General features: G+C 39.8%; 2 protein-coding genes and 1 pseudogene across 3 annotated transcripts; all 3 read left to right on the plus strand.

Moving 5' to 3' along the window:
- Positions 1-1,602: 1,602 nt before the first annotated feature.
- On the plus strand, positions 1,603-5,647 carry LOC122878260 (cytochrome P450 2J2-like). Of its 2 annotated transcripts, none has more exons than XM_044200832.1 (9): positions 1,603-1,891; positions 3,069-3,231; positions 3,579-3,728; positions 3,838-3,998; positions 4,088-4,264; positions 4,342-4,483; positions 4,614-4,801; positions 4,908-5,049; positions 5,167-5,647. In XM_044200832.1, the coding sequence occupies exons 1-9, from the start codon at positions 1,709-1,711 to the stop codon at positions 5,340-5,342; spliced, it is 1,482 nt and encodes a 493-aa protein (XP_044056767.1). In that variant the 5' UTR covers positions 1,603-1,708; the 3' UTR covers positions 5,343-5,647. The 2 variants fall into 2 exon arrangements, with proteins under 2 accessions (XP_044056767.1, XP_044056768.1); XM_044200833.1 differs by having other exon boundaries at positions 1,764-1,891; positions 3,136-3,231.
- A 1,755-nt stretch (positions 5,648-7,402) lies between these two features.
- On the plus strand, positions 7,403-11,651 carry LOC122878266 (annotated as a pseudogene).
- A 1,017-nt stretch (positions 11,652-12,668) lies between these two features.
- Positions 12,669-16,503, plus strand: LOC122878259 (cytochrome P450 2J2-like). Its single transcript, XM_044200831.1, has 9 exons — positions 12,669-12,956; positions 13,264-13,429; positions 13,535-13,687; positions 13,791-13,951; positions 14,248-14,421; positions 14,529-14,670; positions 14,764-14,951; positions 15,587-15,728; positions 15,924-16,503. Exons 1-9 carry the CDS (start codon positions 12,765-12,767, stop codon positions 16,097-16,099), a joined length of 1,494 nt encoding a protein of 497 aa, XP_044056766.1. The 5' UTR covers positions 12,669-12,764; the 3' UTR covers positions 16,100-16,503.
- Positions 16,504-16,721: the final 218 nt, after the last annotated feature.

Here is a 16,721-nt window from a genome sequence, read left to right on the forward strand (position 1 = left end):
TTGAAAAAAGTACATAAGTACCAAAAGTACTCATTATGCAGAATGGTCCATTTCAGAATCATATATATTAAATTATTGGATTATAACTATAGATGCATTGATGTGTAAGCATTACTTTAATGTTGTAGCTGATAAAGGTGGGGCTAGTTGTAACTAATTTATATACTCCTGGGAAGCTTATTCTGTAACAAGAATAATAATTTATTAGTTGACTATATTTTACATTAATGATTGGAATTTGCAAAGTAACTACCAACTAATGCTGTCAGATAAATGTTGTAGAGTGAAAAGTACAATAGTTGCCTCTGAAATGCAGTGGAGTAGAAGTATAAAGTAGCATTAAATGGATTTACTCAAGTAAGTACAAATACCTCAAAACTGTAGTTAAGTACAGTACTTGAGTAAATGTACTTAGTTACTTTCCACCACTGTGCCCTTGTACATCCATCTTTCTGAGGACCAATATGAGTCAAGGCCGGATCAACGGGGTGTAAAGTAACAAAGTACATTTACTCAAGTACAGTTTCGAGATACTTGGAAAACATCCATTTGCTACTTCATACTTCTACTCCATTATATTTCAGAGGGAAATATTATATATAACAAAGAGGGAACATTTTACTATGAAATCAGCACTTTTACTTTTGCTACTTTAAGTACGTTTTGCTGACAATACTTCTGTACTTTTACTCAAGTGGGATTTGAATGAAGGAGTTTTACTTGTAATGGAGTATTTTTACATAGTTGTAATGTACACTTTTACTTCAGTAAAGGATATGAATATTTCTTCTAGTGGTGGGCAATCTGATTTTAGATCGAGGTCTAAGGCGTCCGCAATCTATTTTTCAGGTGACTCATAGAGATTGCAGTATTTAATGTCCTCTTACTTCTCTTTCCAAACTTTACATAACCTCACTGACTAGCAGATCCACCCTAGATGAAAATACCAATGGAGTGATGTAGCCAACTAAAAGTCTAAGTTGATTGGATGAATTACTTCACGTGACTCTTCCTTGGGTGATGTATTGTAAACTGCGCAATTGAGTTGTGAGTACTACTAATTTTATGATTGTTATCTTTTGGCTTCAAATTGAACTTCAAATTAAACTCAGGTTTTTAATTTTAACCATTTAAATATTGTGTTTTAATGGTGCAAATGGAGAAATTCATAGGCTATTTCAAGTCTAGCTATAGTCTACAGGGCATTTCAAAATTGAGAAAAAAGATTGCAATTTAGATCGTGGGTCGTGACTCTGATTAAACAGATTGTGATATTATTTTTTGGCCAGATCGCCTACCCCTAATTTCTTCCACCACTTAACTGGGCAAAGCAAGCAACTGTCCCAAGCCCCCTGACCCAGGGAAGGCCCTTAAAGCCCCAGGTTCACTGCATGTCAATTGGTTTTGGTAATTTGATCTATGCATTGTTGATTTACTGACTGATTACTGTCAAATTATTTGTATGAAAATGATTAGGAAGACCTCCTTGTGTCCATAAGATGCAGTGCATGTGGATACAGTCAGCAACCAGCTGGAAGAGTTCAAGTTCCAGAGTTGTTTTTCACCGATGTTATGTAACATTTCCTCACTGGGGCCTTTTTTCCCCCAGCCTCGTCCACTTCTCATCCAGATAACGAGAGATGCACAACCGTCCTGTCTGCAGGAGCAAACTGTGATTTTACAGAGGGCTTTCTGAAATATCTTTATCATGATTTTTCAAGCACTTTTTGAGTTCATGGACTTTACTGGCTTGCTGTTGTTCAGTTTTGTAGTGTTACTTTTGACTGATGTATTTAGAAACTGGAGGCCACACAGCTTTCCACCTGGACCCTGGGCTATGCCTTTTCTAGGAAATGTCTTCACTGGAGTTGACTTCAAAACAATGGAGAAGGTGAGGTGAACAGTATGATGATAAATGAATGATAAATACACAATAGCATCATAAGATTGTAACTCAGAAGTGTTTTCTCACCAACTGCCAATTTCATATCAGTGCATATTCATGTATTTTATGCAAACCAAAGTTTTATTTTCTGCTGCTTTATAGGCTACAGACGGTAAACAAAATAATGCAGCACCTCATGGAAAATGACTTTAAATCTCAAATAACAGCGATAGTTGCAAATACCAGGTTTAATGTCAGTCATTACTGATGAAATGTCATATAGAGGCATTTTTCAGTTATAAAAGGGTTTTTGACAACCAGGACTTAAATAGAATATGTGAGTTTTCAAAGCAACATGAAACTATTTACAAAGCTCAAAACATACCAATCAGAGACAAACTGCAAATCAATACATGGAAAATAAGTAGGCCTACTAATTTATTTAGTATGTTAAAAGAGCTGAATGCGACATTCACTGTCACTAAATGTAGCACTAGAGCACCAGCACCTCAGACCAAAGCAAATGGGTGCCACAGCCCACCAGACTCCATTGAGAAAAACAGTAATTTTACCTGTCCGATCATTGTAAAACACACTTCATTCAAACTGCACAGAAATAAAGTAAAACTGTCTCTGTTAGTCTTTCCACTGTTCCAACAATCACCAACTCTGGTTTGGTCGAAATAAAGCCTTTATTCACCGTGTTGGATGGGAAAAGAACCACCCGTTATGTCCTCACAGATGAACAGTTTCACAGGGAGAGATTCACATGCACTAACATGCATGCATGGCTGAAGAAAGAACAGAGAAGACATAATTCTCTGCTCAGGACGCGATTACTCCACTAAATAATTATATAGCAAATAGTTGTTTGCTGCTATATAAATGTTCAAAATCTCATATACAGATCCTTCAAAGAGAACAGTTTCAAAAATCATGAAAACATATATCAAACAAAGACAAACTGCTTCAACACAGAGGAACAGCAGCCACAAGGTGAAACAGTATTATTAGCATCAAGTGAGACCAACCTGTTGCAGCAAGTGTTTATGTAATTGTCTACCCTTTTTAAGCATTTCATCTGACAAACACTGTCTGTATTTGTATCCAACATATAATTAATATATTAAAAGAATACAAAAGACATTTCCTCTCTCGAAAAGTAATTTGTTTTTAAATGCAGCTTGCTCGGGTGTACGGCCCAGTGTTCAGCTTGAGGAGAGGCAGTGAGAGGATGGTGTTTATTTCAGGATACAAGATGGTCAAAGAGGCTCTTGTTAACCAGCTGGACAGCTTTGTTGATCGACCTGTTGTCCCTCTCTTCCATGTTGTCTACAAGGGCCTTGGTGAGTACGTGAGAGCATGAATGTATGGCATCACAAATGTCTTTCACTATATCAAAAATCACAGCTCAGTCAGCCAACTCAAATGGGACAGACTACAGTATATTGTCAGTGCAGTGTATAGTGTTGATATTTTGCCGTCTACACTCTGACCTCTCTCCCTGCAAGGATACACCAAACAGCAGACATTATAGAGTGACAATAGCTGTTTCTTTTCAATGTAGGTGCTCAGAAATGCTATAATTCACACAGCATAAACACAGCAAAATACATGTTATTCTGAAACTACATGCAGCAATCTTTGTGCAGGACCTGTTTGATTTTAATAATTTGATATAACATTCCCGGAGGCATCGCTTTGAGCAATGGTTACCTGTGGAAGAAGCAGAGGAAGTTTGCCAACACTCACCTGCGTTACTTTGGAGAGGGCCAGAAGTCACTGGAAAAGTACATTGAAGTGGAAAGCAACTTCCTTTGTGAAGCTTTCAAAGAGGAACAAGGCAAGTGGATTACAGAGACTCATCTTTTAGTTCAACTTGACTAATGAACTTAAAAAAAAATACTGCTAACAATGTACTGTCACTTGAACTGAATTAAACATATTCCCAGGAAGACCATTCGACCCCCACTACATTTTAACGAATGGAGTGAGTAACATCATCTCCTCTGTGGTCTTTGGACATCGCTTTGAATACAGTGATCAAAGCTTTCGCAAGCTTCTGGAGTTGGACAATGAGGCCATTATGCTCGCCGGCTCTGCTCAGACTCAGGTAGTTCCTGATCCACCTCAACCATTATGTTGTGTGATCACAAAACAAACTGGGTCTATTACTGATCTGAGAGTTTGTCCCACGACTAGCTGTACGACGTCTTCCCTGGCTTGCTGAAGTACCTGCCAGGACCTCACCAGACTGTCCACGCCAACTACAAGGAGATCATGACTTTCCTGAAAAAGGAAATAGAGAAGCACCAGGAGGAGTGGAACCCCGATGACCCTCGAGATTATATCGATGTATACCTGGCAGAGATGGATAAGGTAAGATATTTCCATAAAAGCATGGCTCTGTGTATAATGTCACAAAATAACAGTGTCTTCTGCTGATGCACTTCCAGAAAAAGGAGGATCCCCAGGCTGGCTTCAACGTGGAAACCCTGCAGGTTTGCACCCTCGACCTGATTGAGGCTGGGACAGAAACGACTGCCACCACTTTACGATGGGCCCTCGTATACATGATGCACTATCCTGAGATACAGGGTTAGTATCTTATTAATCACATTAGGCACAGGAGTATTCTCATGAAGGTTATAGATGGTTTGGTGCTATTTCAAGTGCATAATGTCTGACGAGCTGCCCGTTGTAGTTGTAACTCTGCTTCCTCACTCAGAGAAGGTCCAGGCAGAGATAGACAGAGTGATCGGACAATCTCGTCAGCCCACCCTGGCCGACAGACCCAACCTGCCTTACACTGACGCTGTCATCCATGAGACTCAAAGGATGGGAAATATTGTTCCCATGGGATTCCCCAAAATGGCCAGTAAAGACACTACACTAGGAGGATACTTCATACCTAAAGTAAGGACTATTTACCAAATTCACCCAGGGATGAATGATAAGCTGTAAAATTTGTTAATTATTGATACACAGCTGTTATCAACATCTCGTGACTCTTTTTTTCCAGGGCACAGCTATTAGTACAATCCTTGCATCTGTGCTGTTTGATAAGAATGAGTGGGTGACTCCAGATGTCTTCAGTCCAGAGCATTTCTTGGATTCAGAGGGCCAGTTCCGCAGAAGAGACGCATTCTTACCATTTTCAACAGGTTTGCTAGATACTATTTAGCGTGCAGGAATTGCTCCCAACATACAGTAGTTCATGATAGCAACATATGGGTTAGGAATCTGCTAACCTACAGCTGTTGTCGACTGTTTCCCCGCAGGTAAACGTGCGTGTTTGGGGGAGCACCTGGCCAAAATGGAGCTTTTCCTTTTATTTACATCTTTCCTCCAGCACTTCACCTTCTCTCCTGTTCCTGGAGAAATGCCCAGCTTAAAAGGTGTGCTAGGCTTCACCCATTCCCCCGAGAAGTTTAGGATGCTAGCTGTGCCTCGCTGATTTTCCCCACAAAACAAAAAATAACCACCCCGAAACAAACAGACGCACAAAAAAGACCATATGAAAAATTAAGAAAAAGTACAAATAAAGAAGAAGAAGGATATTTGCAAGTTGTACATCAAAGGCACATGGCTTATTGTTTCAAGCACAGACAGCAGGCCCAGTTGCCTTTGATTTGGTTCTTACAGGTAATTAAAGCACCTGTACTCCCGCCGGTCCTCCCACAGATGTGTTTACAATTATTTTGCATGTGTAGACCTCTTCTAAAGATTGTGTGTGTCTACAATAAAAATTGTTTAACATTTCCCCGACTTTCCTGTCAGTTTTGTTGCACCTGATGGGGAAACCTGCCTTACACTTGTATCATTAGTACATGGACTGAAAAACTGATCTGAAACCACCTGTGTGAGAGTACTGGGACTCGCTACTAATGTTACAGTTAATTTGCACTTTGTTTGCTGTGGTGGTATTACATTCTCACTTAGAATGTCGATGTTTAAACAAACTGTTCTACAAATTAATTTGACATGTAAAGTGCAATATACTTGTACTGATACAGTACCTATCTGGCATTGGTCTGACAAGCTTTTATCTACTGGATCTCAGATAATTGACTGACATGTTTATTAATATATGGCATTCATGAGCTGTTGATCCATTAAGGGTTACATAATGTAATGAGCTAATACTGACTTGATCATTTATCAGTATTGAGGTAGTCACATTGTCACGTACAATTGTCATGTACAGTGCAACCCCTTAAAAGAAAAAACTGAAATCGATTTACCCTAGTACAAAATCTGCCTAATAGTTCAGTATCCCCTTCACATTTGTTGCACTTTTTATCTTATGCATCCTCACTGGAGTAAGATCAAATTTATGAACACATTTAAAATGAGCCTCTTTGATTTTGTTACTAGCAAATGAAAAATGTATTCTGTTGCATACACTTGACCATGTATCTTCATCTAAAGCCATGGCCTAAGTCATATTCCAAGATTTTTAACAAGGAAGCAAAAGTACCACAATTAGACAAGATACCATAACATTTTCTGATTTTGCCTTTAATTGAGGTGGCAGTCATTACTTTATCCTCTGATTCTGTTAACTCAAACTCATAATTTCTTTTCTTTAATTAAGGAATGCATTAAGGGTGTTTTATTCTTTTCATAAATCAATAAATGATTTTAGTTGAATCCCAGAGTTGTCACATAAACTGATTCACGACAATTTAGAGAAGTCAGGGTTTGGTTGAAAAGGCGAGAACATGGTAGTGGCGGTGAGCTTCAAAAATATCACACAATCCCACAATGTTTGAAAAGTACTGACAATTGTATAATGCTTCTCAGTATCCCTTATCTTTTGAAAACCTTTGACAAACACAAGTGATTCCAGGTGAGTGACGTTTGAAAAACGGGCCTTTATCTGAACCCACAGGGATCTTTTTCTGCCCATTGCTAAATTTCTTAGCTGTGTTGCAAAAGATACCTTATAACATATGACTTACATTTCTACTATTTCTACAAGACTACACTCTTTCTCTGATTCTTTCAGAGACCAGTCTTTAGTTGTGTACTGGAATGGTCCAACCCATTTACATGCAACTGCACAATGGATCAGTAAGATGCCTTTTTTCCCCACTGCCCTTTGTATTGTTGGCTTGACTCTGTTTACACTATGAACATCCAATCTCAGTCTAAGGTCACTGAAAGACAGTGGATGTTTTGCACTTAGTGTGTGTTATCATATTGCTGAGCTGAGATGGTCATTGCTCATGAGTGATTGCCATAATATTGCGATGTTCAAGCACAATAATACTTTATAATTATTACTTTAGGTTTCATCATACATACTATGACAGAGGTCTTGTTTGTCTAGCGAAAAGGAGGCGTGTCTCTAGCTGGTTATGTAAGAACACTGTCACAAGCACCTTTGCACGAACTCTGAATTACTAAAACTTAAAAACTTAAAGTGTGAACAGGCATTATAAAAACCACAGGTGTTTCAAGTGAGGAAGAAGAAAGTCTTGAAAAGCACAGACCTCCCTCCTGCTGCTGGTTTAACTTTCTTTAACAATGTGGCTTCATAATCTTTTGCTGGGTTTTGACTTGAAGGGGGTATTCCTGTTTATTTTTATTTTCCTCCTAATAGCAGACTTCCTCAAAAACAGGAATCCTCCAAATTATCCTCCAGGCTCTTCCCCTTGTGGGGAATTTCTTCAGTGTGGACAATAAACATCCACACATTTATTTTACGAAGGTAAGGTTTAATATACATGAGGTTTCACCTTACAGGGCTTGTAAGTTTTAAGGATCAAAGTGATTAAAAGTGATATAATTGCTAAAGGCTTTTATTAATACATTTTGGATTTGTTAAAACAGTTTTAAATTGTTGTCTACTTTTGTTTTTCATTTAATTTTTGCTGTGCATATTTTAATTTTTAAAGGTCCACTGTGTAACATTTAGGAGGATCTATTGGCAGATATGGAATATAATATTTAGAAGTATGTTTTAATTAGTTATATTATAATCACCGGAAAATAATAATCGTTGTGTTTTTATTACCTTAGAATGAGCTGTATTTATCTACATAGGGAGTGGGTCCCCTTCCACGGAGGTCGCCATGTTGCACAGCCATGTTTCTACAGTAGCCCAGAATGGACAAACCAAACACTGGCTCTAGATATGGCCGTTCCCCTTTTTGTGAGTTTTGTGGCCACCGTAGTTTCTCCTATATGCTTGGAAGGGGAGGGTGAGGTGAGTGGTATTCAAAGGGTTGCAAACTGGAATTTCACCAATGGATGCCACTAAATCCTACACACTGGACTTTTAAGTGTGAATTGTATTGAGACATTCTAATACATTTAAACTATTAATTTGATTAATTTAATTTAATTTACAATCAGTTCAAGATCCTTCACAAACACTATTAACAATAACAACATGTATAACTTTGTCAATGAAAAAAAATGGAAGCCATTTCAATTATTTTTATTAATTCACCTCAAGAATGTAACTTTAAATTGTTCATGCACTTTAGGAAATGTGCATTTACATTTCAATTACTATTTTTTATACAGAAACTGATGGCAGATATATCTGACATCTGGTGGTCAAATTGTAAATATAAATGTAAAGTCTGACCTCTAAGCACACTCGATAGCCCATTTATTCCTCATTGTGCATTGGTAGGTTTTGTTTTTAAACAATTTAAAAAGTTCATACGATGCAGTAGTGATGTATTGATGTATATATGTCCACAGCTGGCTGGTGTCTACGGGAATGTGTTCAGTGTCCGCCTCGGCAGTGACAAAATGGTGTTTGTGTCCGGGTACAAGATGGTGAAGGAAGCCATAGTGACGCAAGCTGAGAACTTTGTGGATCGACCATACAATGCAGTCACTGACAGGTTTTACTCAGGAAACTCAGGTGTACAAATCTCTCTCTTTCTCTTGTCTCGTGCTGTGCAGAAATAAGTTCCCCTGAGCTATTGAACCTATTGCCTCTGTCTGTGAGGAGATCCGACGCCTGCAGGAGGCGATAGAGAAGGAGAAAGGTTGTGCACAATGAAAACAAAATAAGCCCATAATCAGCAGCTTCAGCTCTTTAGCAGTATGGCATTGTCTAAATAGTGGACTCCTCTCCTCCAGGTGAACCTTTCAACCCAGCAGGCCTCTTCAACAACGCTGTGTCCAACATCATTTGCCAGCTGGTGATGGGGAAACAGTTTGACTACAGCGACCACAACTTCCAGATCATACTGAAGTATCTGTCTGACCTTCTTTGGCTGGAGGGGTCTATATGGAGTCAGGTAAGTCAGTAATATCCATTTAGTTCAATCACTGTCAGAGAGACAGCATTCTGGATGGATTGTGGGAGTCAATCCTCCGTAGCCGACTGAGAGGCCCATGTCTGTGGCCAAAATGTATCACAAAAGGTGAAAGGTGATGTGACATCGACTGCTTTCTTCCGAGTAGCTGTATGAGTCATTCTCCGGAGTGATGAAGCACTTGCCAGGTCCTCACAACAAAATATTCAGCCACTTCAACACCATCCTAGACTTCATCACTCAGGAGGTAAAGAGGCACAAGAAGGACCTGGACCACAACAATCCCCGGGACCACATTCATGCTTTCCTAACTGAAATAGAGAATGTATGTGAACATTGCACACACTGCACTGTACAACACTATGTAGTTCTTCCTGTCAATCTACCTCATTCACTATGGTATCTTCTCTGCATTTCAGAATAGCACAGAGTCTGACCTGGGCTTCACTGAGATCAATCTGGCTCTGTGCTCTCTGGATCTGTTCCTGGCTGGAACAGAGAAAACCTCTACCACTTTGCTCTGGGCTTTGGTTTTCCTCATCAAAATCCCAGATATCCAGGGTAGGTGATGTGCTAGGGCCTACAATGAGCAACCTGTGAAACAGCAAGGAAACAAGACTAAGAGTCTACAGCCATGCTAGGAGGTCTGTGAGGCTGTACTTATGGTAGGACAGTGGTGCTTTGAGCTACATGCTATTGTCATTTCTCACAATGATAATGCTAACAGAATTTTCACCATCTCATTTCAGCACGTTAGCATGCTAATATTTGCTATTGCTTTAATTTGCTGGGAGATCATTAAAGATAATACAATTGATGCCGAGTGGAATTACATGGCAATCCATTCAATAATTGTTGAGATATTTCCGACTGGACAAAGTGGGGGACTGACTGACCAACCATCCCTAGAGCCATATCGCTACAATGGCTAAAAATGATAGGGATTGTTTGTGTGGCTTATTTTCTCTTTCAAAGTTTACCCAAAGGAATTACTGGCATTTATAGGCTATATGTGCAAATTTGAAATCACGTCTAGTGGTTGGTGGATAAATCTTTGAAATAGCAGAGCCAGCCCATTCTCACCAGATAAACGGCCATGTAGGTCGCCTCTGCAAGTGGCTTATTACGACCCATATTTACATTTATACGTATGGAGGTGGCTCGGGTGGATGGGTCAAACAAACACAGGACATCTACCCAGGATACCGGGGTTCATGTCCTGTGTGAAACCTGAAGTACGCGATTTCTGTCATGTACAAAGCTATCTCAATGTAAGTGATGGGGGACAAAATCCACAGCCCTTATTCTGTGTAAAAGTTAACAAATCAAGGCATTAACATGTCATTCCAAGTTTTTCTCCCCCTGTTGCTACAAGTTTAATTCCTTCAATTTGCTTGCATTTCTAGACAAAGTCCAGACAGAGATAGAGTGATCGGACAGACCTGCCAGCCCACCATAGCTGACAGACCCAACCTGCCCTACACTGACGCTGTCATCCATGAAATCCAGAGGATGAGAAACATTGTTCCTCTCAATGGACTCAGAATGGCCGCCAAGGACACGACACTGGGAGGTTACTTCATACCCAAGGTAGATTTAATACACATTTTAAGTCATAACAGGATTATCTCTTGAAAATTTTTGAGGAATGAACAATGTGAGTGTTGTTGCAGCATTGCTTGGTGTTAACCTATGGATCTTGTTTTTTAGGGTACGTCCTTGATGCCCAACCTGACCTCTGTGCTGTTTGACAAGACTGAATGGGAGACTCCTGACATCTTCAACCCCGAACACTTCCTGGATGCTGAGGGAAAGTTTGTGAAAAGAGAAGCTCTCCTGCCTTTCTCTGCAGGTAAACCACATTCACCTCAATCTTAAACATAACCTGAACCAGAATAGAAATTTTATCCTCAGCTTGAATGTTTGTGGACTCTTCAGGGAAACGCATGTGTCTCGGAGAGGGCCTCGCCAAGATGGAGCTGTTCCTGTTTTTGGTCGCTTTACTGCAGAAGTTCTCTTTCTCCGTTCCTAAAGGAGTCGAGTTGAGTACAGAAGGAGTTACTGGAGCCACACGTGTACCGCACCCCTTCAAGGTTTACGCCAAGGATTGCTGAATTAAGCAACATCTCACTGAACCATTTTTCATCTAACCAGTGTGTAACAGACAAGACTAACAGATGCTTTAGGAGCAAAAGCTGTAGTTTCTTTTCAATCTCAATCTTTTACTGCTGTATGATTACATCATGTACTGAGGACCTATTGATTCTCCGTGCCTGTACATTTAATTCTGTGTGATAGTTATTTTTACATAAAAATATTATTGTATTAATGGCACTGTTTATAAGACATTTCCCTTTGTCCTTGTAGTTATTAATGACAAAATATAAAGTTTTCTTTATAGTAATGATCAGTTATGTCATGTAGCCATTGTTGTTAATTCATTATTTAATAAAGAACTGAAAGCATAACAAACAATTTCAGCACATTTGAAAATTATTAAGTCTGTGTGTTTGTTATTATTATTATTATTATTATATCCATTTAGCTTTAAATAATAAGCCTACTACACATAAACACTTCAAATCCACTATGTCAGGGGTATTCAATTACAAATTCAATTGGGCCAGATTTTAAAACCAGGAAATGCAGATGGGCCAGACATTGTCAGCAGCCTATTTAAAAACCTTTTTATTTTAGTTTTTGGTATTGACAAATTTTAATGTATTTAAAATTAAAAAATAGCAGGTGTTTGGAGATGGCGATAAAATAAACAAATACTTGCCAGTCCAGGCAGGGTTAAACTGACAGAGACATACTTTCAGTAGAGCACTTCCCTACTTGTGACTGTCAGTAGCCAGATGTTTTGAAAAGTTACTAAGCGTGGTCGGAACTCACACGAGAAAACGTTGATTTATGAAAGATATGATTGGCGGTGCCGCTACATCCGTAAACATCCTGCCCGATCGGTACAGCGCATGTGCAACTCTCAACAGAGATGAGAAGGAAGCGAGATGGCTCACTCGTTATCTACTTCCATACACTATATATGTAGTTTACTTATTTTGTCATGTATCAGATTTATTTATGCTGGGCCCCTCGGCCGATGGTCTGTGTGAAGAATGAAAAAAATGCCTTACTTCGGCGCCATCTAGTGATAACATCAGGAATGACAGAAGACAGCCGTAACATTACACATAGATTGCACCAACTTTCACCAGGATTGTCTAATTTTCTACAAATAAATTTAACATTATGCCAAAACAATAATTTGGAAGATGCTATGATAAAAAATGGGGTAAATACACACCAATCCCTTATGAAAAATTTTTCAACTTTGTTGGCACTCATGGTTAAATGTTAAATGAGTACTCCACCTATTTAGCATTCCGCTCTTATAACTTTGTCTGACTCATGATGGACAGCTTTAAAAAAAGAGATATCGCCTCTTTTTATTCCACAGATTTTTCTTCCTTGTCAAAACCTGGTGCCTACATTACCCACAATGCAACAGAGTACCAGCCCATCTCTAACTAGGAATGGATGATGGACCAAGCGATCCGTTTTAGTCCCTTGCTCGTCTCCTCTGCTTCACAATGTGGCTGTGTGATTTGTTTCAGTGGCTTGATCTGAAGGGACTGCTGCTTTTTAGTTTTGCCGTTCTCCTCGTAGTGTATTTTCTGAACAAAAAGGATCCACCTAACTTTCCACCAGGACCACCGGCTCTCCCTCTTTTAGGAAACGTCTTCAGCATTGAATCTAAACAGCCTCACATTTACCTAAGCAAGGTAAGATGACATAATCATATCTTCATATTATGCAGTGGTGTTATTGTGATTCTGAAAATTCAGTGAAAACTTGAGCAAAAGGTGAAAAAAGCTATTGAGTAATAACTCCCCTACTTTAGTATGTAGTAGAGACAGGTCCTCAAACAAGAGAAATTACAAAACTTTACATGAGACTCTGCCCCAACAGAATACTAAAGTCTGTGGTGGGAAACAATGCTAAAAACCTGCTGATAGTGAGTCACAGTGCATCTTATCAGAGTCACATGCTGGACAACAGGTCACTTATTCTCTGCTCCTGCATCCACAGCTAGCTGATGTTTATGGGAATGTATTCTGCATAAGTCTGGGAAGACACAAAACAGTGTTTGTGTCTGGGTGGAAGATGGTGAAGGAAGCCATAGTGACACAGGCCGACAACTTCGTGGACCGGCCTTACAGCCCGATGGTGACCAGGATTTATTCAGGGAACTCAGGTGAATCTTACAAAGAGTACACACATACAGCACATCAGCGTTAAAGCAGTCAAACTGCCTCCTGATCCCAGCCAGAGTAATGTGTGTGGCTTCTCTCTGTCTCAGCGGGTCTTTTCTTTAGCAATGGGAATGTGTGGAGGAGACAGCGGCGTTTTGCCATGGCCACGTTGCGTACCTTTGGTCTGGCCAAGAGCTCCATGGAGCAGAGCATCTGTGAAGAGAGTCGTCATCTGCAGGAGGCGATGGAGAAGGAGAACGGTTGGCAAAAACAGCAAAACAGAAAAGAGAACAACATGTAAAAGAATGCAAAGCCAAAATACACACACAGTGTACTGTGATTGAAGACATTTCTTCTGTTCAGGTGAGCCGTTTGACCCTGTGCCCCTCTTAAACAACGCTGTGGCCAACATCATCTGCCAGATAGTGTTTGGGAGACGGTTTGACTACAGTGATCACAACTTCCAGAGCATGCTGAAGAATCTGACTGAGATGGCCTATCTGGAAGGCTCCATATGGGCTCTAGTAAGATGCAAAGAAGCTCAGACACAACTCACAACCTCACATGGCTATCACCATTCATAACCAGTGTGTTAACTTTATTCATACACATTCAAGAAAGCTAATAGAAAAGTGTAATTGAGTTTGGAAAAAAAACACTCAATTTTATAAAATTTTCTGTACACAAAATAATTTAATTTGCAGATTCTTTCAATTGAAAGTTCTCTATCAGAAATTATTGTGAGCTACAGTGAGACCTTTACTTGCCAGTGGATAAAAACAACACCAATGAATAAGTCCTGTGCTTCCTCTCCAAACAGCTGTATGATGCGTTTCCAGCACTGATGAAACGCCTGCCAGGGCCTCACAATGGCATCTTCAGCAACTCCAAATGCTTGCAGACATCTATCAGGGGAGAGATAGAGAGGCACAAGTTGGATCTGGATCCCAGCAACCCACGAGATTACATCGACACCTTTCTGATAGAGGAGAAAGTATGGTGCTCACAATAAGCCAGTCTACTGTGTATATATATATGAGGACCAAAAACTAACCTTTTTGTGAACTGACCGTATGTTTGTCCCTCCGCTCTGCCTGTCAGAACAACAGAAACAGTGAACTGGGTTTTGACGATGGCAACCTGGTTCTGTGTTGTCTGGATCTGTTCCTGGCTGGTAGTGAAACCACTTCAAAGACCCTGCAGTGGGGCCTCATCTACCTCGTCGAGAACCCTCATATCCAGGGTGGGTGTTCTGCTCAGACTCCCACAGCAGCAGCACATGAAATAGAAAGTCACTTTAAATGATCAGTGAAAAATCTTTCATTTCACCCCCTAGACAAAGTCCAGGCAGAGATAGACAGAGTGATCGGACAGACCCGCCAACCCACCATGGCTGACAGACCCAACCTGCCCTACACTGATGCTGTCATCCATGAGATCCAGAGGATGGGAAACATTGTTCCTCTCAATGGACTCAGAATGGCCGCCAAGGACACGACACTGGGAGGTTACTTCATACCCAAGGTGCATCTACTTATAGCACGCAGCACATCCACATTGTGTATTTATTAGAAAACCAATATAATTTTGTGCAGTTTATGATGTTTGAAATATGATAAAGTCAGCTAATGTTACTGCAATTTGAATCTCCTGACATCACCTGGAGATTTATACTCCAAGATGAAGAAAAAGTACAAAAAGGACAAAATACATTTATTCTGTATCTTACACTTTAGTAGTCCAAGTATTTAAGAAAGCTCAAATCATATACATATTCACAGCCTCATTTTTTTTTTTTTTGCATGACTTATCTTGATCTTGTATGTCCTGTTTTCACTATTTGTTGATGTTGCTTCATACAAAGGTATTTAGTGTGCAGAGGCAAGTGTTTGTTATTGCTGGTGGTTGAAGTTTAAACTCACAACTTAAAATTCTACAACTGAATTATATTTAAAATACTGCAAAGTGCTTCTGACTTAACAATTACTCTGAGTCCGTGTACAGCGATTTCTGGTGTTCCCTATGACGATAAATCTCATTGCAAAAAGTCTTGGGCTTCATTGCCTTGCTGGCTAGACAGCTTATTGTTGCCTAGGAATGAAAAATGTGAGTGTTGTTGCAACATTGCTTGGTGTTAACCTATGGATCTTGTTTTTTAGGGTACGTCCTTGATGCCCAACCTGACCTCTGTGCTGTTTGACAAGACTGAATGGGAGACTCCTGACACCTTTAACCCCGAACACTTCTTGGATGCTGAAGGAAAATTTGTGAGGAGGGATGCATTTTTACCTTTCTCTGCAGGTAACCTTCACATCTAACTGATAATTCTGAGTTTGAATAAGTACCTAAAGAATCCACTTTTGAAGATTTGAACCACAAGGAGTAAAATCATTTAAGCAGCAGAAAGTGTGCGCCTGTAGCTAAATAATGAGTATACAAGAAAACATTTTCAGCGCACTAGCCTTCATTCTGTTGCATTTATGCTTGTTTTTCCAGGAAAGCGTGCATGTCTTGGTGAAGGCCTGGCGAGAATGGAGCTGTTCCTGTTTGTCGTCAGTTTGTTTCAGAAATTTTATTTTTCCACTCTAGATGGAATTGAGCTCAGTACAGAAGGAATCACTGGAGCCACACGCACACCATACCCCTTTAAGATCTATGCCAATCCCCGCTGAACCCTGAAACCTATCCCCTACTATAGACTATATGCTACAGTAAAGCCAAAAAACATTATACATAGGCAACACATGCTGCAACTGTGGCTTGCTTTCCTGTCAATACCATTCAAGTTTTTAAGCAGTCCAGTAGAGACAGCAATATGTCCTGTCCATAACGTGTGTGAGAAATACTGGAGCTGATGATGGTGGCACAGAGAAATCTTTCGTACAACTATAGCATGTGCTTTGTTTTGCCACAACACATAATCGCATTATGTGACTGTGTGATCATTTTCCAACACTGACACTGTTATGTCACCGTAACTCGTCAATCATGCATCTATTATTTCCCACTTGTGATATGATATACTGTATATGATTTTAGTTGGACTATTGCCCACTATAAAAATTACAAAAGGCCAGATTTCATTCACCTCTTTGTCTCTCAGGTTACCTACAGTATGTATGGTTAGATCCATCCTGATGGGGTTGACTTGTAAATTGCTGCTTTATTATCACATGTGTGAAGGAGCCGATGACATGAATTCACCTGTAAAGAACACACAGATGATTTGTGAACGGTGTTGAAATGAAACGTAGTGATCAGTGCAGGCCTTCGTGTTTTTAATCTTCGGACCTA

The sequence above is a fragment of the Siniperca chuatsi genome, linkage group LG6 (assembly GCF_020085105.1).
Source record: "Siniperca chuatsi isolate FFG_IHB_CAS linkage group LG6, ASM2008510v1, whole genome shotgun sequence".
NCBI classification, from domain to species: Eukaryota; Metazoa; Chordata; class Actinopteri; order Centrarchiformes; family Sinipercidae; genus Siniperca; species Siniperca chuatsi.

Excerpts from the sequence above, each read along its gene's own strand:
- LOC122878260 (XM_044200832.1), top strand. The coding sequence starts at position 1,709 with ATGATTTTTCAAGCACTTTTTGAGTTCATGGACTTTACTGGCTTGCTG. Across the intron at positions 3,729-3,837 it reads AGCTTTCAAAGAGGAACAAG|GAAGACCATTCGACCCCCAC; the intron begins GCAAGTGGATTA and ends ACATATTCCCAG. Across the intron at positions 5,050-5,166 it reads ATTCTTACCATTTTCAACAG|GTAAACGTGCGTGTTTGGGG; the intron begins GTTTGCTAGATA and ends GTTTCCCCGCAG.
- LOC122878259 (XM_044200831.1), top strand. The coding sequence starts at position 12,765 with ATGTGGCTGTGTGATTTGTTTCAGTGGCTTGATCTGAAGGGACTGCTG. Across the intron at positions 13,952-14,247 it reads AAGGCTCCATATGGGCTCTA|CTGTATGATGCGTTTCCAGC; the intron begins GTAAGATGCAAA and ends CTCTCCAAACAG. Across the intron at positions 14,952-15,586 it reads GAGGTTACTTCATACCCAAG|GGTACGTCCTTGATGCCCAA; the intron begins GTGCATCTACTT and ends CTTGTTTTTTAG.